Source organism: Rissa tridactyla, chromosome 5 (assembly GCF_028500815.1).
Source record: "Rissa tridactyla isolate bRisTri1 chromosome 5, bRisTri1.patW.cur.20221130, whole genome shotgun sequence".
Taxonomy (NCBI): Eukaryota; Metazoa; Chordata; class Aves; order Charadriiformes; family Laridae; genus Rissa; species Rissa tridactyla.
In genome coordinates, this window is record NC_071470.1 from 44,253,033 (window position 1) to 44,276,918 (window position 23,886).

The 23,886-nt window shown below is 38.5% G+C and overlaps 1 protein-coding gene across 1 annotated transcript; it reads right to left on the reverse strand.

The window, feature by feature from the left end:
* Positions 1 to 1,990: 1,990 nt before the first annotated feature.
* On the reverse strand, positions 1,991 to 23,509 carry TMA16 (translation machinery associated 16 homolog). The gene is made up of 7 exons (XM_054202880.1): positions 23,477 to 23,509; positions 22,219 to 22,331; positions 13,133 to 13,170; positions 12,255 to 12,339; positions 10,998 to 11,146; positions 3,931 to 3,973; positions 1,991 to 2,351 (listed from the first exon to the last, which is right to left on the reverse strand). Exons 1-7 carry the CDS (start codon positions 23,504 to 23,506, stop codon positions 2,213 to 2,215), a joined length of 597 nt encoding a protein of 198 aa, XP_054058855.1. The 5' UTR covers positions 23,507 to 23,509; the 3' UTR covers positions 1,991 to 2,212.
* Between the last annotated feature and the right edge of the window lie 377 nt (positions 23,510 to 23,886).

The window sequence follows — 23,886 nt, forward strand, 5'->3', positions numbered from 1 at the left end:
ATGTGTTCTTGAAGTGTGAATAAGAAATGTTAAAGAAGAAATCACTTCAAATATTTGATTATCACATCAACCACACAAGTAATAGTTACTTTTTTATAATGTCTTATTGCTGATTTGTTTGAAGGAATATAGAACATCTCGTTCTTCGTAACTTTGCGCAACAATCTTTTTTAAACCATTCACCAGGATGTCAGCCTAATATATTGTCATTACTGTGACACCTTCTAGTTGCTTTAATGCTCATTTTCCTTCTGTATTTTAATGAATATGATGAGAAAGTGACTTTTTCTGCACTGTTTCTACTTAAAATTTCAAAGCACATCAGACGCTGTATACACGCAAAAATTTAAGATGAATCTTCTGAAAGGCAAAATCTGTCAAAGCACTGAAAAAGCACATACATGGCTTTAGTTCAGACCAATTACCCTGCCTCAGCTTCCACCAGTTTAACACCTCAAGTTTTATAAATCAGAACAAGCTGAATTCCACAACACAGCTCAATTTAACAAAGTTAAAAAAATACCAAAGACTTGCCCTGAACTTCAGCACGCTTATTTCTAAAACACAAAGCAGTGATTTGACAGCCTCGAGATATGACTGGTGTCAGAGGATAAGACTTGTAGCCAGGATTAAGACATGCAGTCTTAAAGCTGCATTACATCACGCACATATCCTTCAGGTCTCTTAATCAGGTTTCTTCTTTAGTTTAATTTAAGGAGGACAATGGTTAATTCTATATTACCTAAACAGATTGGTTCCCTAAAACATGAAAGGATAGCACAAGACTATTTTGTAAAGAGGTAAAAACTTAATATAGATCTTAACAGAATAACACTCATCAGAAACACATACTGCACAGCTAAGAAAATACAAACCTGGATAGCTGAAAAAGAAATCTGGGAAACCCACATAACTATTTACCATGACAAAGCCTTGCTGTGTAACACACAGAACTATATTGCAGACCAATTACTAGAAAGATCACCAGGAATAATTATTTCCACATAATTAAAAAGGCATCTGAACTGTGACTCCTACAATGGGTACAGACAGAATATCTGAACTCCTGCGCCCAATCTGATCCGCACTAACAGATATGTCCTACTTAATGCCTGCTGTGAAATTATCCCTGGCTTTGCCCTTGCCCTTTTTTCCTTTTATCTTTATTATTTTACAGTATTAAAAGTGAGAATCTGCTAAGAACCTCCCTGAAAGACACATTTAAAGGCACCTAAAGAGTTGCTTCATAAAGCAAGCCTCCTATTTAAAAGTCCTAAGCAACTTAATTTTAAAATACGCAGCTTTCTCAGCAGAGGGGTCAGCAAAAAAGAAAATACAGACAAAAGATATATTTAAAAACAGACCGTAGGGGCTTTAATTGCCTTCTGATCTGAATTCTTCAACACAAGAGTGGTGAGGACAGTGTAATTCTCTCAAAATTCTCTTGACAAAACATAAAATACTCAATATTTTATTGAAGCTTTTCCAGCCCTCTGGATTCTCAGACAAGAGAAGGTACAAGAGAAGAGTTCTTCATGATTAACTGATGCTCCATGTATCTCATCTTCTGCATATACTTTTCCACCAAATGGGAGAGCATTTCTTACACCCAAGGTGAGTGTTCTGTGCCACACAGCACAGGATTTTGTGAAACGAGGCCTATCCCTGCTCTCCACAGAACTGCGGACACATACAGACATCCCAGCCACCACCACAAGAGATGGGTAAAAGTTACCATTGGCTATTCCCGCTGTTTACCAGGGTATCTGCTATTTCCATACCAAATGATATACATTCTTGCCATTACCAGGAAAGGGTAAGGATTTCCCACCACAAAGTATTTCTAACAGATGTCTGAATCCTGACTGCTGTATGACCAGGGAAGAGGTACTCAGCTAGTCAGGATTTCAAGATATAAGCTACAATTGCTTTGTCAATGCAGGAGCCCGCATCCTAAAGAGAAGGTACAGTATGAAAAGTAAGGACACAATTAAAATTTTAAGTATTTATATTGATGTTTTTTTAATTCAGTAATATACAGCTTTACCCAGTAATATATTGTATCACAGGTACACAGCGAGCTCCTAAAAAATGCAACTAGCAAAGCTTTTGCAAATATAGTTAGAATTTATTCTTGTGTCTGTGATAATTAAAATAGGTTTCTTACAATTCCTCTCAGCTGCTTCAGCTCTTGAATCTGCTGGTGCTCTCATTAGGCCACCTCTTCTGCTTTATTCAATTCTTCTTTTGCTTCCACATCTGCCACCTCAGGGTGACTACAAGCAGCGTCCTTAGCTGAGAGCTTTTTCATTTTGATGTTTGGCAGTTTCCTCAGATCACCATCCCATTCTCTTAAAGGAAAAAAAAAAAAATAAAAAATTGAAAAACAATTACCAATAGAAATAGCAAGAAGGAATGGCAGAGTTAATTCACCTTTCCTCAGAAGATGCTAACCCAAGTGAGGTTTCTTTTCTCAATGATACTACCAGTCCTACTGCAGTATGAATAAGCACCAACATTTTCACCTGATCTTGTACGCTACAGCAGCTGCAACTCCTCTGTGAAGAATTAAGTACTTTCAGATCTGACATTCTGAACAAAAAAATATATGATTCACCTTATTCCCACAGACTATTTGTTTCCTCAGTTACTTTAGGCCATCTGCTTTTAGATTTGACACACTAAAGTCCCAGTTTTGTAAGCAATGGAAAAGCAGTTTGGATGCTCAATTTGCAGACCTAATATCACATGTACATAAAGTTCTTCATTATGGTTTATGGTAACTGTTAATTAACATCTTGTATGACTGACTTCAAGGGGACACAAAATGTTAGTAAATATAAATTCACATGATAAGTACAGTATTTCAAAAGGCTGCATAAAAGGAGGAACGGTTCACTTAAATATTACAAGTCAAATACAGTACTCAATTAATAGAATGCTTTCTTGATTATGGTAAATGCACTTCATGGATAATTTTTCTCAAGGGCAAAAACAGTATTTGCCAATTATAAGATGAACTTGTTTTTGCTCTACCAAGATAATAAAACAACACTTCCATCAGGTGCTGCAGTACAAGAAGTCAATTGTGTATTTATAAACACAGCAGACAGGGTCCTGTCTCTTCTTTTGAGATTTCTGGCTTTATTCCAACATCCTGTAACTATAACTTCTGGCTACATACCCCCCCCAGGAGTTAGTGGTATATCATTCCTTGCTACATAAGCATTCAGAAGCCTGTCTTTTTTTTCTTTGAAGTATCTCATTTGATAGAGCTGTCAGCAAATTGCACAGCTCCCAGATCTTTTAACTGGATGCAAGTCGTCAATTCACTTAAGATTTTCAACTAGTATATACACACAAACATACTGTACTACACTTACAGTTGAATCTTAGAAAACATGACTAAGAACTTAGTCAGAATTATCATTAAGTAACTAAAACAGCACTATAAATACCTTAGGTCACTACGTTATATGACTACAGTTACCGTCTGAAATCTCATTTCAGGTAAGAAAACGGTGTAATTCCATTTATCAATAAATCTACGTCTTGATCCTTAAACACTAATAGTAAATGCTAACCCTTTTTGTGTAAATCAGTGAACAGCTGAGGTGAGGATTTTAGGTAAAGAGAAAATATTCTCTAAGAATACTGAGAAAAAGATACTTAAGTTACAGAAATGGAATTCCAACTGTTGAAGCTTTCTAACCCTTCCAATGTTTTAATGATTACCTGTCACCAGCGTTTAGCTTCTAACAGCTAAGAAATGCCAAAGCAGCAACAGCATACCTAGTCTGCTTTTTCAAATGAGAAATTCTTTGACAGTTTTGCATAAATTCTTTTTTAAGAAAAAAGACATAAAACATGTCAAATTCAGAAATGCTGTTTTGCATAAACAGATCAGTAGTGATAATATAAAGAACTTACCTGAAAAATTTAAGATGCTTTCTGTTCATAATGTCTGGGATTTCTAATGGGAATGGAATGAAATTCTATTATTAGATGTGTTACATTATTCAAGTGAGTCTCATTTCAAAGAAAGAAATGCGAGCTACGGGGCTGAACATACTATTTCAGAGATTAAAAAGCCAAAAAAAATGACAATGAGAATTCATATTAGAAAGTTTCTAGACCAATATATAAACAGGAAGACCTCTCACTGCTAAAGAAAACAAAGTGAATTTATACCCGTGAACTGTTCCAGAATTCAAATGTACCAGTTACTGAAAAGCCAATCCTGACAAACAATAAAAAGAGGGTGTTTCATTTTATCTGAACTGAAACATCCAAGAAATAGCAAAATTTTAGGCACCTGAAGTTTCCCTTTAAAAAAAGTCCAATGAAGAAACTAGGAAAATAATTAATTTCTTATTTGTTTTAAAAGCATAACTAACATTCTCAACCAAAATCAAGGTCTGGCTATAGTAGTTTTTAAACAGACATTCACTTACTCACGTAATAAAGAGACAGTTCTGCTCTGCAGAACTTACTATAAAAGGTAAAATAAGAAACCTTAGTTTCAAAGCTGACCTAAACATACAAGCCTCACTCCAAATGAATGAGTACGAAGTGGTCCATAAGTATTTTGAAATGTTTCTGGAAAGAATTTTCAAAGAAACTAAGTCACCACGACAGGCAAAACAGATCAACAGTACAGTTAGGAAAGCAACTCTGATAATTCAAGTAAGAAAATGCAACAAACAGTTAAATACACTTTGTGAAATTTACCACACAGTACAAGCATATATATATGTGTGTATGTTTTTAAAATATAAACACTGGGAAGAGTACAGTAAGATGTCAGGTTTGTAAATAGAACACAATCTTGGATTTTGGAATATAATAGTACTGCCTTCCACCTGCAATGTGACAGTCAGAGTAAAGAATGGCTATTTGATAACAATTAGTCTCACTCTAATGCAATTACAGTTTCCATTGTTAAATACCTGTTCTATAAACCACTCAATACTGGGAAACTGGAATTCTGTGGTTGCTGAAATGTCTGTTAAATACTGCAGTAAATGCAATACAATATTTACACAGACTGTTGGCACATGTGTCCTCTCATGAGCTGAGTTTCCTCTGGGTTGAACAGAAACAAACATCAATAGTTTTAATGACTGCAAGTTTTCAGTCTTCCACACTAACCGAAATAAGTGACACATACTCATAACAAATCTTTGTTACCTTTGGTATTAAAAAGGAAGGCAAACATCTTGTACAGAGACCTATGGGACAGACCTTTCCAACCCCATCCGCCCCACGTGCCCTCCTGGAGTAGCCAAAACACTCCTACTAGATGTGTCATTTATAAACTCATGCAGAATTTTACTGAGGATGCCTACGTTACATTGTGTTAATGCAGCGTCATTCTTTTCTTGGTCAGTCCTGAAGTACTGCAAGTGACCTGTGTTTAACATCTTCACTAATTCATAGATTTATGCCTTAGGAGCCTTGAAATTTTTGCACAGTATAGAATACCTCATTACTGTCTATGAACTGTACAGATTTCACAGTCAGCAGATTTCTCAAAGACGCCACTTGCTACCTTTTTAACGTTAAATACACTTTTAATATTTTAGCTCTTAAAAAGGTGGTATTTCAACAACTTCTTATACTGTCCTCGATCGAATCCCAAACATACAGTTCTGCCTTTGTTCATCTATCAATTTTCCCAAGTCTTGCAGTAATAAATCAGATCATGCTATCAATGCAGTATTATAGATGATTTTGCTACTACAGAATATAGGATGACGATACCTGTACTTACCTTTGTGGCCAGATAGTCTTTTCTATTCAGAAAAATATTCCTTCCTTTTACGCTGGGTTATAAAGTTACCAAGTGAAGAACTATAACATACACAAAATGTTTTGATAACAACTACACTGATTTCTGCAGCCTGCTTCCTGGTAAACAGATACTGCTTACAGCTGAGCAAGGCAAGGCAAAGAAACACATACCTAATCCCTTTTTTGTTGGCCGATTTTTTGGTTCTGATAGACATCAATGCCACAGTAGCGCCATCCTTCCCAACTAAGCGTTGGAACAAAGCCATGGTCCCTCTTGGTTCCTTTGCAGTCCTTTGGTCTGCACTCTTGGCAGCACAGCGCCAAACACTGAAACATCCCAGCCCCCAGGAGAGAAAGAAGTTCTTCCCTTCTCTCAGGTATTTTACAAGGAGCAAAGCCCATTCGGTTCACTCCAAGCACAGAGCTTAGTGATGTACGCAGTGAGTTTGGCAGAAGTGGCACCATGCTAATTTGTGCCGGCTGCCCCAGAAATATGGTGAGATTTGTATTTGTTCCATCTATCAAAGCACTGATCCAACATACAGTTCAGTGTTATTCCCAGACAAACCAGGACATTTAGACAAGACTTTCAAATGAAGCCCTTTCAGTTGCTTTTTTTTGACAAAGAAACACCTTTGAAAGCATTTAATGGCTTTTATTAACTTACATAGGACTTTCTCCAAAGAGAATATTCTAACAGTTGTATCTAGCCTGTCATTCAGGGCTCACCAACGCTATAGAAAGCAGGCATTCTGAAGGGGGGAGGTTCTGTGACAAACCAAGATTTGGCACTCAATCAATCTTTACTGGCTTGGCAATGACAAAATTTTTAAATTATGCTTACATGTGTGTTTGCAATATGTTATACAATACAAACCACAGAGTTGCCAGACTAGGAACAGAACTAAGAAACTCCAGTCCCATGTGTATAGAAATAAAGTAACTACATACTGCACAGTAACTGATTTTTTAAATTATGGTGGAAAGCTGCAGTAGCACTGTATTTTCAGATTAATAACACTTCTTTTACTCAGAAGTATCTCCTGAGTATACCACCAGTGTCATGGTTTTTGCTGCTACTTGTGAACTTCTTAGTTTGCTTTAAAAACATTAAGTCACAGGAGTGTGGTTTTCTGAACTAAAGATGGAAAAAATGGAAGACGGAGAAATACGGCACAGGAGTTAGTGGAAAACAAATCAATACAGTATTTTGTCTGTCATTTCTAAGACAAAGTATTCAGCAATCTATGTGCTATAAGGAAACAGCAGTGAAAAATTTAAAGCAGCATTTTTTTCATGTTTCTAACCCTTTCGGATAGTTTTATTTTCCCAGCTGTCTTCTGAGGAAGAACAAACAGTGTGCTAGCTCTCAAACTTTGTCATGAAGATGTTAGTGCTTAACACCATTTCCTAACAAGGAAAAAGCAAAGTGACTGAGCTTAATTTATTACACGGAACTTGTGTAAAATACTGTAAAGTCAGCACCTTTCCAGCTGTTTGGATGGAGAAGCACTGGACCAGATTACTTCAAAGTTCTTATGGGCATCAGAAGAAAAAAAGCTTCCGTCAGCTGTAGGTCTAACCCATCCTGCCTCTGTGCACAGGCTTGAACTGGAAGGCTTCTAAAGCATAACTAGAGAAAAAGGGGTTAGAGGAACCAATCCCGGTGTCAGAGCGTCCTTCTGCAGCTGTATCCCACAGCATTATTTTTTAACCAAGTGCTCTGTGACAGTCTGCTGAGATGTTTTATTTCCTTCCAGAAGTATGCTGTTAATAAAAACATTATTTTCTTCGTAGCAGTAACCACTTCTCTCTCCCAAAGCAAAGATCCGCACAAGAGATTTACCTAAATCTCACAAGAACTGAAGTCACTGCTCTGTCAGTGCTCTGCACAGACTACAGGCTGCATATACATCACAGCCATTAGAACCGTCATACAGAGAAACACCCAAGTCAGGTCAAAGGATGATACTGCAGCCTCAGGTTAAAAAAGGAAAGGGATGTTACGAAACTGTAGATGTTCTTTAGACAAAGAACCTTTCAGTTACACAATAATGATAGTTACAGAAAACAGGAGCTAACAAACAGTACAGTAGTTACAGCAGCAGATACATGTAAATCCTACAACTTTCTTCTGAATTAAATCCATTTACTTATAACCTGAAGTTTCAAGAATTAACTAATAAAACTGGTGCTTTTAGCTTTAAAGGTAATTTTTCCCCAAGATTAACATTATGCTTCTAAGAGAACATGCAAGGTAATTAGAAGCAAATTATCAAAAATGTATGATGTTCAGATGAAATAATTATGATGCCATTCAACTGAAAGCATGCAAACTCCGAGTTCCAACGGCATATCCTGTAAACATCTAGGATTCCCTTTCAATACCTTTGCTACAAACCGTGTAAGACCAAATTAAAGAAACAAACCCACACAAATGACAACATCAGGAAGAAAACTGCAGTAAAATTAATGTAGATATATTTAAGGAGTAAGGAAGTGACAAGAAGCTGCTAACAAAACTCAACAACCTCACAGATAGACTGAATGTTCCGCGTATAGGTACTATTTTTTGTTAAAAAAGACTAAAATTTGCTATGCTCTTGGGTATCTACTGCTTTTGTAAACAGCCAGTAAAGAAGAATTAATTTTTCATTTGCGTATGTGATGTACATATAAATACAGCATGAAATTTTAGACTTTCCTAAATATGAACAATTCATATCATGTAGTCTCTGCATAGCAAACGCATATGCGTACAAGAAATAACTGAGTTCAAGAATAGGGGGGGGAAGAAAAAAAACAACAAATACTAAGTCAGTTATAAAAGCTCCACTAGCTACAGCTTCCAGGGATAATAATGAGCTAGAGCATAAAAGCACAGTTTCCAGCTGATTTCCATTTATCCCCAATCTCTAATTACAGTATTTAGTAGCAACTATTTTCTCTGAATGAATACTGTCCTAGACAGAGAGCAAAACCTGCAGCAGCTGTGATAACAAATAATGAATGATTTGAGAGTGTATTTAATATGTGAAGTTGCACCATGCTCTCTGAATGCTTTTCTTACTAATACTGTAATAACCTCAAATTTTCCTTACAATATTTCTGTATTCTTCTTTATTTTTATGTTGTGCTTGTGCATTTGACATCTTTCTGTCTAGTCCTATTGCTTTTTTCTGTCAGCTTTCCACAAAGCAGTAAGGGAAAAAGGAAGAACTATAATTTAAAAGCTTAACCCAAAACGACATTTTCTACAACTGAGCTATTTGATGACATTCATAGTATCCATTTTCCTATGACTTTCCCCCCGCCTCCTTCTAAGAAATCAAAGATTTGTGAAAGTACTAACACTGACAAAATTTTAAAGCCACTCACTTTCCTTATTTGTACAATATAAATTGGGGGAAAGGGGAATATGACACAAAACCCAAACCTTGCTGTGCTTTGTACCCTAACCACAGGATACTGTAGATTTTTCAGGTCTTCCATGACATACTTTCACTGTTAGAAGGACTGACTGTGCCTGAATAATACTTTAGCATTAAAGCCAAGTTCATTATTCAACTCCAACATGCTTATTTATTAGAGCAAAATAAATAAGTTTCACTACTATTTTGTACTTGACTCTCCTCAAAACAACACTTTGCTTTTTGCACTTTCATTATCCCTTTGTATTTCTCCCTTATTTCGCCAGATTACTGCTGCTTCCATTCAGCCTAGTTCCAGCTATCAAATTTTCAGTCTTTTATTTCTCTTTCTCACATGTAGCCTGCATCTGTGTACTTCCTCCAAAACAGAAAATACTTTCAAAAAGAGTTTAAGTGCTGCTTCTTAAAGAAGACTATACACCTTAAGAGGAAATCTTCAGCTCTAATACTTATGTTGTGGTTTTCACGCGAGTGCTCCTCAGAAGATTTCATTATCTAATCTGCTGGCATAGATGGCTTACACCAAAGGAAGATAAATGATAATAAAAAAGTCAACGAGAATATCTGGCATTATGATTTTACTCAAACTTGTGATAATGGCCAAGGCAAATATTTAAAAACTCACAAGTGCTTTCAACTAGGCTCTTATATACAAGATTTTAAATTTTAAATCTTCCGTTTTTGCGGGTTTTTGATTATTAACAGGTTAAGTGTTAGGCCCTTCACACACACAGAGCACTTACGCTCCTTCCACCAACATCTCCAGTAAGTCAAAGACAGGAGCATAACTCCTCTGCCTGAGAGGAACAAGAGGAAAAATGTGTTTTTCTACTTGTCGGTATCACTTACGCTTGTAGAATAGAGCCTTAACAGTAGATGTGTCACAACAGTCCAGGATTTCTTCCTGGAATACCTAAATTTTAATAGGAAAACTCCAGAAATATTCAGATTTCGGAAATATATCAGTACTACAATTTCTGCTGCAATCATTCTCCCACATGAAATACATCTCAGTGTTAGTGGAATGAAAGGTCTCTCTCTGAAGATGTTTTAGGCCACCGAGTTCAGAGGCTTTGGTTCTCTTCGAGTTCATGAACCCCGAAGCCCACTCTCGCATGATATGGAAGTTCCTCATGCCACCAGTCCACCTTGGTGGAAAGGGGCAAGTCAGGCCACAGGCTTATGCCTAACAGGAATTTTGTATGCTATCAAAAGAATGGTGGAGAAAGCTGTGTATAAAGACTTGATTGGCACAAGTCCAGATAACAAAGCCCACTTAAAAAAAGTAATTCATTTGTAGATAAAGCAATGCTGGTTATTCCCCACAGGAGGAAATAAAGTCTTCATTCTAATGCATGTTAAAACATTCACACCCACCGAAACACCCTTTTAAGATAAAAAATATTTTGTATATAATGAAGGTCCAAGCAAGCTGCTGAACAAAATTTGTATTTATATGAGACAGATGCATTTAAATCTCACTTTAGTTTCAAAAATGTGTTACGTACACCTGCATTAAAGAGGCAGTAATAGCAAGGGTGCATGAATGCAAAGCAGTAAAGCAGAAATACGATTCAGATCTCCACCGTTATTTTTCTCCTTTTCTTCAACCTGGCCCTCCTCCCAAACTCCTCTGCAAGGCATAAATACCTAGCTCTTGGTGAAATCCTTTACAGAGAAAAATAAAGATAATGCCTAGAAATTTCATTTAGATTCTAGCCTTGCGAGCAGGAAGAGGTGTGACCACAGATTGTTTCTAATGCTTTTACATACCTATTCCATAGCCTTCATAGAGCTGTCTTTCACGTTCTATGGTCTGCTTGATGACAGTTTCCCGTGAACCATGCTGTCTTCCTTGTCTACCTTTAATACTGTTTTGTAATTCAATCTGCTCCAATTCAGCATTGAATCGACACATGTAACTGAAAGAAATGAAATGCATTTATGCTAGATGCAGTCAAGCAAAACTTTTGCAAAGCACAATTACTTTGAGAATCTAAGAAGTTATTTTACTAATTGTATTTATTTTCTAAATTATTCAGAGATGTTTCTTAGATCTGAGCTATTACTTTAATCTTCAAAGTTAGAAGCTCCATTTAGAACTTCATTTGAATCATCTGCGGCTTCCAGAAGGATTAGGTTTTTTACTTGCTTTTAAACTATGTTTGCATAAAACAAAACTCCCATATTATTATAATTCACCTGCTCTGGAAGACAAGCGTTAAATCTAAGTATTGCTAACTTTTAATTGCTGAATTACACCACCTCAATAATAATTTTTAAAGTTCTTCTTTTAAAGTTCTTTACTTTTAAAGTTAAGTTCTACACCATCTCACAAACATCCAACCCAAATCCAAAAAGTAAGCTTTTATTGCCTTTGCAGTATCACTAGCAGTTTACAGGCTACATGGACAGCGTAGGAAATACGTTAAAGCTTCTGAAAGGAAAGTGCTATAGTACACCTGTGTACTATACATATTATCTTATATGTACATACATACATACAATACATACATATTATCTTATTTAGCTAGCAGGTGAAAAATGGTAACAAGCCACAGGTACATACATCCAGCAGCACAGAAACAACTGAGTTTCTCCTTATCAGATTCAATTTTGGTGTTTCCTGCCCTAAAAATTGACCCACCTGAGTACTGTTTAATCTTCTCGACAAAGAAAATTAAAGAATAATGGAGTACCTAGAATGAAATCTATGCATTTAAGTGTCACTGAATAACCCAACGAGAAAATTCATGCAATTACTACTATCCAAATCAAAGCAAAGATATACTTAAATAATAAAAAAAACCCAAACACCACCACATGACTTGCTTCAGTAATTCTAGTGTAAATATATACATTTTTCAATATCCAATTAACCTCAGTTGCAACAAAATCAAGTACTTGATATTATTAATAGTAATATACAAAAAGTCCTCTGAGTCATCATCACTTTGCAGATCTTACTTAAGAACATTTTTAAAAAAGACAAATCAAGCTTTTTAATCCTACTTTTAACACCAGTCTTACTTTTCAATTAGTTCGCCAGCTTCCTTCTTTGTGTACTCAATTTTATTGGGGTCAAGGTGACTTTGAAACCATTGCAATTTTTCTCCTACAAGAATAAACTTAACATTAATGATTACATCATCACTGTAGCACCAACACAGATTAAAGTTCTTCAAAGTTTTTGAAATAACCCCCCCCATTTTTTGAGATTTTGAATGGCATCATAGACTCCCTGACATTGTATCATGTATGAAATTTGTTGTAATAGAAACATCATTTCAGATGTATTTTATATCTTCCTTGTGGACAAAAAACATTACACTTTGCTTTACTGGAAATTAGTGTTTAAAATATCACTGTATCAGTTGCTTAAGATGGAAACTTACGAAGTCCCCAAGGGGAAAAAAATAACACAATGCCTGAGCAAGAGTTCCGATCATCACAATTTTTAAACTGATTAAATTGAAAAGGTGCAGTGTCAATCATACGAAAGAGAAAAACATTCCAGGTTGCGTCTCAACGTTTTGAATTTACTTGCTAGCAGAATGTGTCTGTTAACCCACATATATCATCCTCTTTTACAAGCAATTAAAAAAAGGTCGGAGACAAGTACAATAAATACATGTACAGATGTACAAAACAGCCATATGGTCTATATTGCCCTGTTGTCCTGTACACTGACTAAAGATTAGGCTATACTCAGCCCCAGCTTCAATTCTATACATACTACTTGAGTGAACACGTCAGGTATTTTAGCATTTCAACAACGTCTATTTTAAAATTACAAAGTCAGATTATAGAGAAATAAACTTTTATTGGAGTATCTATAAAGTTCATAAAACTTAAAATCTATGCTAAAAAGCTGAATACTGTATTCAGTAATAGAAGTTTCTGCTCACCAATGATACTCAAACGCAAAGCTTTGTCAGTCTTCAACCTAGCAGAGAAAAAGCAGATATGTTAGCCAGCAATGAGCACCAAATCATTTTTTTGTAGTCACAATGCAAGTCAAGGTAAAATTTCAAATAGAAATATTTGCCAAATTCAGAACAATGTAAAACTTAACTCTGCTTCATCTAAAAATTCTACTTTTTGGTGAAACTACTGTCTGAAACTTGACCAGTTTACCTATTAAGTTAAACAGATTCTTGGAAGAAATTAGGACACAATACTTTTCTTAGAGCATAGCAAAAGGAATTTCACAGAAGACCTGCACTGTAATAATTTCATTAAGTATTTCTAATATTCTGTTGGTATGTTTAATGAGTTTGGAGATCAAGAACAAAAGATTTCAACACGCTGCATCCTTGCAAATCAAGCATACAATGTGAAAAGTACCATTCTGGTATCTAATAAACTTGTAGTAATATAAGTTTGCGCTTAATGAACAGTAAAAGCTAATGTGTTGAGAAACCAAAACTAACAACTCTCTAAAAAAAGATGAAAAAAATCCACCTCAAAGTATTTTTAACTCCACCTCAATCTCTGGCAGGATACTTGAAGTCTTCTGTAGTCTATGGGATGTGTGGACACAGTTTGGGTTGGGATTAATTCCTGTCCTATTGAGCAGTTCTCAGAGAACACAAGTTTTCTAACAGGTAATACAGAGCCTCATGTGCCTTTGTCCTGAAGCTCTCAGATTCAGTCTGCAGCAATGGATCTTGCTGAATGTCACTTTATTTCCAAGAAAGGAAAATAACACGTGGTTGGGATAAACATGAAATTTGCCACTGGAAAAAATATCTTAGCCGTGCACGTTCAATGTATATATCCAAGGACCTCTAATAAAACTGACTTTTTCTTTAAAAAATATTACTAAATAAGAAAATTGATAAAGAAAATCGTAACGGATATAATCGACAAAGAACCAATAATGGCAAAATTCAATTCAGTTCAAAGCTAATGTGCTCCTTCGTTAGATTCCTTGTACTCTACAGAATTTAATGAGCGCTTTAGAGTTAACTGAGGTAACTCAGAGCACAGAAGTCTGTCACCTGTCATAAAAATTTGGATCAAAAGAGAAAGCCCTACTTTCCAGAGACAAACACATTTGTGCCACTTGGCCACAAACCTACATTAGTAAAACAAAGATTAGCTTTCTCAAGAAGTATTTCACCCTCTGAAGACTATCTAAAAACCACATAAAAGCAAATGCACAGCATGTACGAACTGCTAAGAATTCCATTAACGCCTCTTTACTTCTATAGCTATCCCAGCATCTGGGATAAGCATTTTTAATACACTAGTCTATAGGACTCAAGCATGGGGTTAGAGTTTTATCATCCATGACAAAAAAATCCCAAGCTAGTTGATTAATTAAAAGATTTTAGCGTTAAAACAAAAATTACTCTCGTTCCTGTGGGTTAAAGGACAGACCTGGATGAGACTATGTAAAAATGGAAGGAAAAGGAGTTAGATTAGAAGTCAGCTTTAAAATTTAGCTGTAGAAGATGCCTTCAAGAAAAACTGTGGTAGGTAGTCAACAGAGGGCTTACAGCAGGGAATTCTAAATGGTAACAGTGACAAAGAAAAGGACACATTCCACAGGGGAACTTCACACCAGCAGTCCCTGCTCTGAACCCTGCATGGCAACACAGCCAGCCAAGCACCACTGCAAAGCGTTGCCATGGAGAAAACTACGATGCCACCTAGAAATGCTGCCTGATTAGAATCATAAATCATGTCCAGTATCTATGCTTTAAAACTACAAATTACCATTTGCACCTGCAAGGGTCACTAGATTGTTTATTTATGACAGCAATGAAGTATATAACAAGGATCTTTTTCTGGAAGAAGAACCATCAGTCTCTAGGTGTACGCAACTTCTTTCTCTATGAGAAATACTGAATGATAGCATCAGATGCCGCTTTATTGTACTTTTCATAAAAGTCTCACCTCAATGGCTGCCAGAAGACAACAGTATTAGCAGGGAGAATAATGAAATAAGGTAAGTCAAAGAAAGTTCCTCTCATCTCCTTCCACACAATAAGTAACATCTTTTGCTCAAGGAAAAGAGAGGGTGAGGACAGGGACACAATCTTGTGGCACGCTGTTGCTTCTTAATGATTTTCTCCTCCACCTGCCTCCTAAAAATCATCTGCTTAGGCACCGATTATTGATAAGGATGATTAGTGGTTTTCTTGTTGTTTACTAAGTACTTAAAAGGTTAAAGCCCTCATGCTCCATCAGCACCTCTTTATCTCAGATATTGTATCCAACTGTTCTACTTTAAACACTAAAAATGAATAATTATTTGCCAAATCAGTTTACCAATTCAGTATTTTTCCCCGTAATATTCACACATACAAATGCTATCTATGGCTCTGAGAACCAAGACTCTTTAATTAAAAAAAGTAATGCATGGTGGACAGGACATATTTCCTTGTTTCTTGTCTCAGGTTGCTAAATACCTTCCATATTTCTCCCTACAAGTGTCTGTTTTTGTTAGCTTATCAGTGGCTTGGTTAAGCATTTTAAGATACTTCCATATGAAAATCCCTCTATGAGAATTAAAAATTCTGATTTTTTTGCAGTTCATTTATTTTTATTTCTGTAAGCAAAACAAATAATTTTAAAAGCTAACGTTTTTTTCAGTTCCATATAAAGAAGCTGCAAGAGTACACCTCAAAGCATCACTGCTGCAAACAGCGCAAGTAGAAGCATAGTAGCACAAGGGAGATCAAGAGGTTAGACAGCAGAAAAGCTATGGAAAAACAAATACACAAAGAGCTCCACTAGGAGGTATTTTAAGGCTACTGCTTACTCCTAAGGGGTCGCTTCATGCCAGATCAAGAAATACTGTAAAAACTCAGCTCTCATATCTCAGAGCACGAGAGTGTTAGACTAGTATATTTGTAATGAAAACGTACAGACTCCTAAAAAATTTACAGTATATGCACAATAGAAAGGGTATATTAATAATCATAGAAGGGTAATAATAATAATAGGAAGGCATACTCAAGGGGGAAAAAGACAGGGAAAAAAAAATTCCAGTGCTAGATCAGCTTTAGCTACCAAAACCAGAGAGAGATTTCAGCAGCTGCAAATAAAACATGATTGGTGTTGGTACATCACTGCTAAGAGAAGTTCCAGGAATACCCCGTTATGGTCTGGTTTCCTAAAGTATAAAAAAAGCCGTGTTCTACTGGCGCCAGTGAACCAGATATTGCTGTCTCATACAAATATCTTTGTAATTATTTAACAGAGCAAAGAAGTTGCCTACAGGAATAAGAATTCACATGTAGATTAAGAGAGAATAAATTGGTAGTAATATACTCCAATTTTTGCTGCCCAGTAGACCTTGAGGAGAACCGAGAAAAGGGATGCAGGCAAGAAAAAGGTGCAATTCAAGTGAACAAGACAATTTAAGATTGCAGTCAATTTTCTAAAACCAACTGGTCTGTCTCCTCTTATTATGGTCAAGATTGGACTTTTATAGTGCAGCCAGTATCTGGACGATAAGCTTATTATTACTGTCATATCACATTGAGAATGCTTGCGTTGAAGAGTATCTGGACAATGGAGGCTGTAAAAGAGTTCTGCAACTTAGAGCAGAATTTCGCCTTCCTTTTTCCCAGTGTGCATTACGTATTAAAATTCCTTGTGGGTAATGTCTGTATCTTATTTGGACAAAAGATACTCGAATATGCATTTCATAGCTGAATGCAATTTCCTTTCCTGTTTAACATAAACAGGAATGTTCACAGCATTTACTTCTCTTCCTCCATCATATAAAAAAATAAAAAGAAGCCTCAACTGTCCCTAGTCCTGAATCCTGTCTCCAGCCAAGTACCAAAGGAAAAAAAAAAAAAATAAAAAAGAAGAAAAAACACCACTCCAAACCAAGGCAAACATTTACCAGTGCTTCTACAAAAGACGTTCTCACATTACAGTATGTCCCGGTTTGAGGTAAAACATGCCATTCAAGGGCTTTCTACACCCAAGGTAATACCTTTACTGAACAGTAATCAACAGATAAAATGTACGCCTGATAAAAAAGTATTATGCACAAATTTAGCCAACCACAATTGAAGCATCTTCTGACAAGTAAATACACAGCTAAATTAAAGTAATAGAGATGAATCATATGAACTTCACAGATTCATTGACCAACCCTTATTTTTGAAGGAAGACCGAAGAATCAGTTTTTCCATGCTGCAGAAGCGCATTAGCCTGTACAGAGAAATTATTCTCTTTACTCAGGGCTGGTAAGACACTGGGAATACCGCCTCCAGTTTTGGGCCCTCTAAAATGACTTACAATCACAGAATGGTTTGGGTTGGAAAGTACTTTAAAGATCACCTAGTTCCAACCCCCCTGCCATGGGCAGGGACACCTCCCACTAGACCAGGCTGCTCAAAGCCCCATCCAGCCTGGTCTTGAGCACTTACAGGGATGGGGCATCCACAACTTCTCTGGGCAACCTGTTCCAGTGCCTCACCACCCTCACAGGAAAGAATTTCTTCCTAATATCTAATCTAAATCTGCCCTCTTCCAGTTTAAAACCATTACCCCTCATCCTATCGCTACACTCCCTGACAAACAGTCCCTGATCTTTCCTGTAGGCCCTCTGATCATCAAGGTAATAGAGATCCAAAAGAAACTGGAACCCTTAACAAGACTTTTAAAGACACCAGTGAAGGAAAGAAATCAACATTATTCATGTCTTTTGAGATAAACTGATCTTCAAGCCAAGACAGTACAGAAAATAATCTTCCAATTGTCTATATTCTAATGCAAATTATTTTTAGAACACCACAACAAAACAGATCTAAAAAGTGCAGATCTGTGAACAACGCTAGTTAATTGTATAGGACCTAGAACTGCAAGATGTAGAGATCTTATTTACAGATAGATCATTTTGATATCACAATATACTTTGTATGGTCCAGCCTGACACATTACTTGTGGTGGAACAGCTTCCCTATGCAAAATGAAGGGTTACATCTTTTACCATCAGCCTATAGGCCTCACACCTGACATAGTAAGACATCTTGACAAAGAAAACGCAGAAATCAAGAAACAAGAGTCTAAGGGAAAGGATAATTAACTACATCCTCTAAACTGAGTTTCTCTCTATTAAGCACTTCTGCTCCGTGAAGGCATCTTCACTGATCCCCACAAGAATTCAGGATCTGTTCTTTCAAAAGGTAAGCTTCAAGCAACTCAATATTAGTTTGCTTGGGTGCCAATATTTAATGTTTTTTCATAAAACAGTGCTTTTTTCCCCTCGGGTAACCCATGACACGTACCAAATGGTGGTCGTCTTGTTTCACTTGGAAGGATTCTACTGCCATGACTAGCTCCTTTTGCTACGTGTCAGAGGAAATGAACAGGAAGCCTAATTATACTGCTATAAAGACCACTGTCTCTTAAACAGGTAAAAAAAACCCAACGTTTATAAGTAAGTTCATTTCTTTTTTAAAATTCCTTTTTAAAAAGCAAATAGCTTTATAAAAGAAAACTGAAGTAACTTGTGTTAAAAAAAGCATTCAAATTAAACTTAAATCCTCAAAAAAAAAAAGCTTTCATAGAGAATTAACCTGTCATTGTGTGCAGGGCACAGGAAGTAAACTCCCTAAACGTATACCATCGATTCATCCTTGCGTAACCTGGTTCTCCAGCACTGAGAAGTTAACTGCTGATCAATCAAAGAGCAGTTAACCACCAGTTGTCATGGTTTTGGCCAAATTACCTCAAACCAGGACACCGGGGTTTTTTTTAATATTGCAATTATTGATGTGAAGTTTAAAAAAAAATATTAAAAAAATAACGTGGTTGAAACAAAAGCTGCATTCCACAATGTATTAACTGGAGCATCTTCTGTCAAACTACAACGATGGGGGCTAGTGCAGATAAAAGACTGGTATTGTCATGTGCTGAACTATGAGTTGTAATCTACTCTGGCAGGCACAGACAGAAATCTACATAGTAAAGACTAGGCACTAGAACCAACTCTCAGATGAGCAAGTCTTTAAATTAATACATTTAGAATAGAATAGAGCATTTTAGTTGGAAGGGACCTACAATGATCATCTAGCCCAACTGCCTGACCAATTCAGGGCTGGCCAAAAGCTAAAGCATGGTATTAAGGGCATTGTCCAAATGCCTCTTAAACACTGACTGGCTTGGGGCATCGACCACGTCTCTAGGAAGCCTGTTCTAGTGTTTGACCACGCTCTAAGTAAAGAAATACTTCCTAATGTCCAGTCTAAATGTCTCCTGGCGCACACATCCTGTCACTGGATACCAGGGAGAAGAGCTCAGCACCTCCCTCTGCATTTCCCCTCCTCAGGAAGCTGTAGAGAGCAATGAGGTCGCCCCTCAGACTCCTTTTCTCCAAACTAGACAAGCCCAAAGTCCTTAGCCCCTCCTCATAAGACATGCCTTCCAGCCCTGTCACCAGCTTTGTTGCCCTCCTCTGGACGCATTCAAGGACCTGAACATCCTTCTTAAGTTGCAGGGCCCAGAACTGCACACAGTACTCAAGGTGAGGCCGCACCAACACTGAATAAAGTGGGATAATCACCTCTTTTGACCAGCTGGATATGCTGTGTTTGATGCACCCCAGATGCCAGTTGCCCTCTTGGCTGCCAGGGCACACTGCTGACTTGTATTGAGCCTGCTGCCGACCGGCACCCTCAGGTCCCTTTCTGCAGGGCTGCTCTCCAGCCACTCCTCTGCCAATTTATACTTGTGCCCAGCATTACTCCATCCTAGGTGCAGAATCCAGCATTTTGACTTGTTAACATTCATCCCATTAATCATTGCCCAATGCCCCAATCTATCCAGATCCTTCTGCAAGGCCTCTTGTCTCTCAAGAGAGTCAACAGCACCTCCCAGTTTGGCATCATCAAACTCACTAATGGTACATTCAACTCCTGCATCCAGATCGTTGATAAATACATTGATCAGAACTGGCCCTAGAATTGAACCCTGGTGACAGAAAGAAAGGAAGAAAAAATTCATTTGTTGTCTGCCACTGGGGGACCCAGAAATTTTTTTCTTTTTAACTAAAGGCTTAAGATCATCCAGGTCATCCTAGAAAGGACATGGTGTGATACAATTGCTTACTACGAGAGAGAAGCCTAGAGAATCGTTTGGAATGTCAGCCATATTTCCAGTGCACTGAATCCTGGGTGCTCAAAACTACTAAGTGGCCTTTAGCTCCTAAAACAATTTTGATTCCATATTTTGCTCTGTAGACTTTACTCGGCAATGTTAGCAACAGAATAAGAGTCCACTGCTGCAAAGGTTGCTTCAGCAGTTCAAAACACCCTGACACTATCTGAATACCCTTAGAGCAGTAAACCTTTCAGCTGATCAGCTGAAAAAGCGCCTGTGTTAGAATTAGCAACAACCCTACTTGCATACTATGACTTGCCAGATCTATCTGCCTCAGTAACAAGGCCTAGTCACTACAAAACCAGCATCTTTTCATTCCTTTTCATGGAAAGGATGACCTAATTACTGCAATATTAACGCATTAAGCAGAGAAACGAGTGATGCATTTGGTACTCTCTTATCTGCGACAAAATGGATTGTCTTGCGCAATCTCTAACACATACCTAAAAACCTTCTCCATGAAAAAAGTAATTAAAGGGCAAGTTAAATGGGAGAAAGCTATTTCAGTGGGAGTTCTTTGCCTTAACTTCTTGCTGTTGCAAGAGGAACCAAAAATCGCACTCTAACAAGAAACGTCAGCGCAAGTGTCTGTAACAGTATAATTCTACCCACAGAGACAACCACTAAAAGATTTGATTGAGTGTGCCATGTCCTAATGAATAATCAGTACACCAACTCCTTCACTCAGTAAGTTTCCTTGTGCATATTTTTCTTTATGGCAAAGTCACAGATGTAAGCACTAAGAATCAAATATGATTCAGTTATCTTTTGTGATTAAGCTCTCTGAGTGGCAGTTACGAGACAAGAAGAAAGAGTTAACGGGAAAAGTAGTCAGTTTAGCACTAGGAAAGTAATCTACTATAAAAACTTACTTACAATCAGTAGTTGCGGAGAGCACAGACAAAACGTGAAGCAGCAGGAAAAACTTCTTGCACATTAGGAAACTGCCCAATCCTCAACACATGCTACGTGTAAACTTGAAGCAGCTCTGCTTGAGGCTACATGACACAGCTATGCTTGTGAAGGGCCCCTTTCTAGTTAGGCCAGTCTTACAACTTTCCTCTGGACAAGGTTGTACATCCATCCCCAACCAAATAGTTGCTCAGTCTCTGCGGAATATTTCAACTGCATCAGGAGTTCATAATTTAACACCTTAAGATATATGAATATTTGCGCCCTGCTGTCATGGTCCATCCAAATACTAGCGTACTTTGACAGAGAATGCTTTAAGTTCACTTTAATAACTTTCTAAACAAACAATCGTAGCATATCAAATAGCAACCTGAGAGAGAATGGAAACCAAAGACCAGTCTTCTCCAGCTATCTTTTCCTTCTGTAGAGAAGGGAAGTAAAACTTAAAACCAGAAAAACAAACTTGCCATGGAACAGCAAGAAATCACCAAAGAGGAGTTAACGATTCAGTTTTATTCGGAAGTCCCTGTGGGAAGGTTTCGGGGTCTTCTTTTCTATGAACCCAGCACTTCAGCACAAAAAGCTAGACCCAAAGCAGGATTCTTATTAAATCTTGGAGTAAAGTCAAACTAGGTGACTAAGTTTCACGTGAAATCACCAAAATCATGCCTTTCAGATTATAAAAGCAAAATGCCATGATATGAAAAAACCTAACTTGTACAGACAATACCAAAAATCAAGTAGCTGAACTATACACTTTGTATAAGCTAATTTCATGAATGAAAACCTGTCCGTTCACATGGCCCAGCAATATTAAGTTATACAAGTCTTTCTTTTATCTTAAAGTTATATCAGCATAATAGTACCCTTCTACCACCACCCTCCTCCCTCCCAAAAAAATGTGATATTATCCTTTGGTCTGTACACAGATTTTGCACAGTCAACTTACTTTTCTTTCTTTTCCTGTTTGTGTGCTTCCCTCGCAAGCTGCGCAGCTTTTCTGCTGTAAGGATGGATAACTTTTTTCTCTTGCTTCCCTCCTTGGGTTTTTCGTAACTTTGGCTGAAAGGAAATACACTACTAAAGTTAGGCAAAATGTTAACGGGAAGACAGGAGTACACACCGTGGTTAAAACTAGAAAGGTCATGCATCAATATCTCAGAAAGCCCTGAGCTTATAGCAGCAGCTAATTTATCAGTCCCGCCAGTTAGATCTTACCCTCCTCAGTAACAAACAAAATTACCTGAACATGGTACATGCTGTAACAAAACTACTGTAGCACAGAAAAGGCTGTAAGAAATCTCACATAGTGACTACTCTCAAAACACCTATTTTGTAGAACCCTGCAGCTAGGGAACTAAAATTACCTCTCTGTACCTTCGCAGTAAATGTCCCCATTCAAGCTTCTACCCAATTGTTGCAGCTGGATTTCTGACAAAGGCCGTATGTCATTTGTACAACGCCGCAAAAAGGGCTTTCGTGTGTCCCCCCCGGCAGCCCATGAGAGTCCTCGCAGCCCGAGGTGCACCTTCCCTGGCTGCTGGTGCCGCACAGAGGGGGAATACCACTCACGCACGTAAAACACACCGCAACGCTAGTTTAAGTTATGCCACTTTTCTGGTGAAAAAGTGCTTGAAACAAAACTGAAAGGCCTTTATCAAACAGCGTTCTTTGAAATCTTTAACTGTGTGCAAAAGAAACGCCTGAAAGCACGAACTGCAATCAATGAACAGAGACTTCAGCACACCCCGTTATCTGTGTTAGCACCAGCGTTGAGAATCGCGAAAAAAAATGGCAAGATAAAGACAAATTATCCCGACCAGCTAAAGAAGCCCCGAGAGGCACCGTGCGCCACTTCCACAGGCTGACCCCGCTCCTTCTTCCCTCCCGCGCGGCAGCCCCGAGGCCCTCGATAGCGGCCGCCGGCACGAAGGCCCAAACGCCGCCAGCCGCTCCGGGAGGACCGACGACCACGCAAGGTCACTCGGGGCGCCCCCCTCCCCGCTTCCCCCGGGGCCGCCGACCGGAGGGGAGGGAGCAGCTCATAACGCGAGGCTCCTTTACCGCCGGTAACGGCCCACGCTACCGCCCACGCGTTTCAGGGTCTGAGGCCTCTCCAGGGACGCCAGCGGAGCCGGGTGAGGAGCCCCCCCAACGCCGCCCCCCGGAGCGGAAACACGGGCAACCGCCGCCCCCCTACCCCTCACCCGCCATGCCCACGCCGCCACACGCACCATGGCGAGCCGACCCTCCTTCCGCCGCCGCGGTGCACCGGACAAAGGGCTCCGGGCGGGCCGGGCGGGCGGCGCGGCCGGCGTTCCGCGGCGGGGCGGTCGCCAGCAGCTTGCCCGGCTCCAGCAGCTTCTCTCGGAGCCTAAAGACGCGCGTCGGCCCGGGCTGCGGAGCCGCCCCAAAGCGGGGTTGTGGTGGGAAGTCACCGGCCGGGCCCGGGGCCTGCGGACGGTCTTCTGTGGCTGTTCAGGTCCGAGCACTGCAGAGACGCCGTCTTTAGGCCTCGTTACATCATGCTTTTCGGTCGCCGATAGCTCTTTTCTGTCAAGTTGTTTTAATTCACGTCTGTAATATTGAATGAGAAGTGCTGGAGGTAGTCCTGCTT

Excerpts from the sequence above, each read along its gene's own strand:
- TMA16 (XM_054202880.1), bottom strand. The coding sequence starts at position 23,506 with ATGGTGCGTGTGGCGGCGTGGGCATGGCGG. Across the intron at positions 11,147-12,254 it reads GCTGGCGAACTAATTGAAAA|TTACATGTGTCGATTCAATG; the intron begins GTAAGACTGGTG and ends CATTTCTTTCAG. Across the intron at positions 3,974-10,997 it reads CTATGAAGGCTATGGAATAG|AAATCCCAGACATTATGAAC; the intron begins GTATGTAAAAGC and ends CATTCCCATTAG.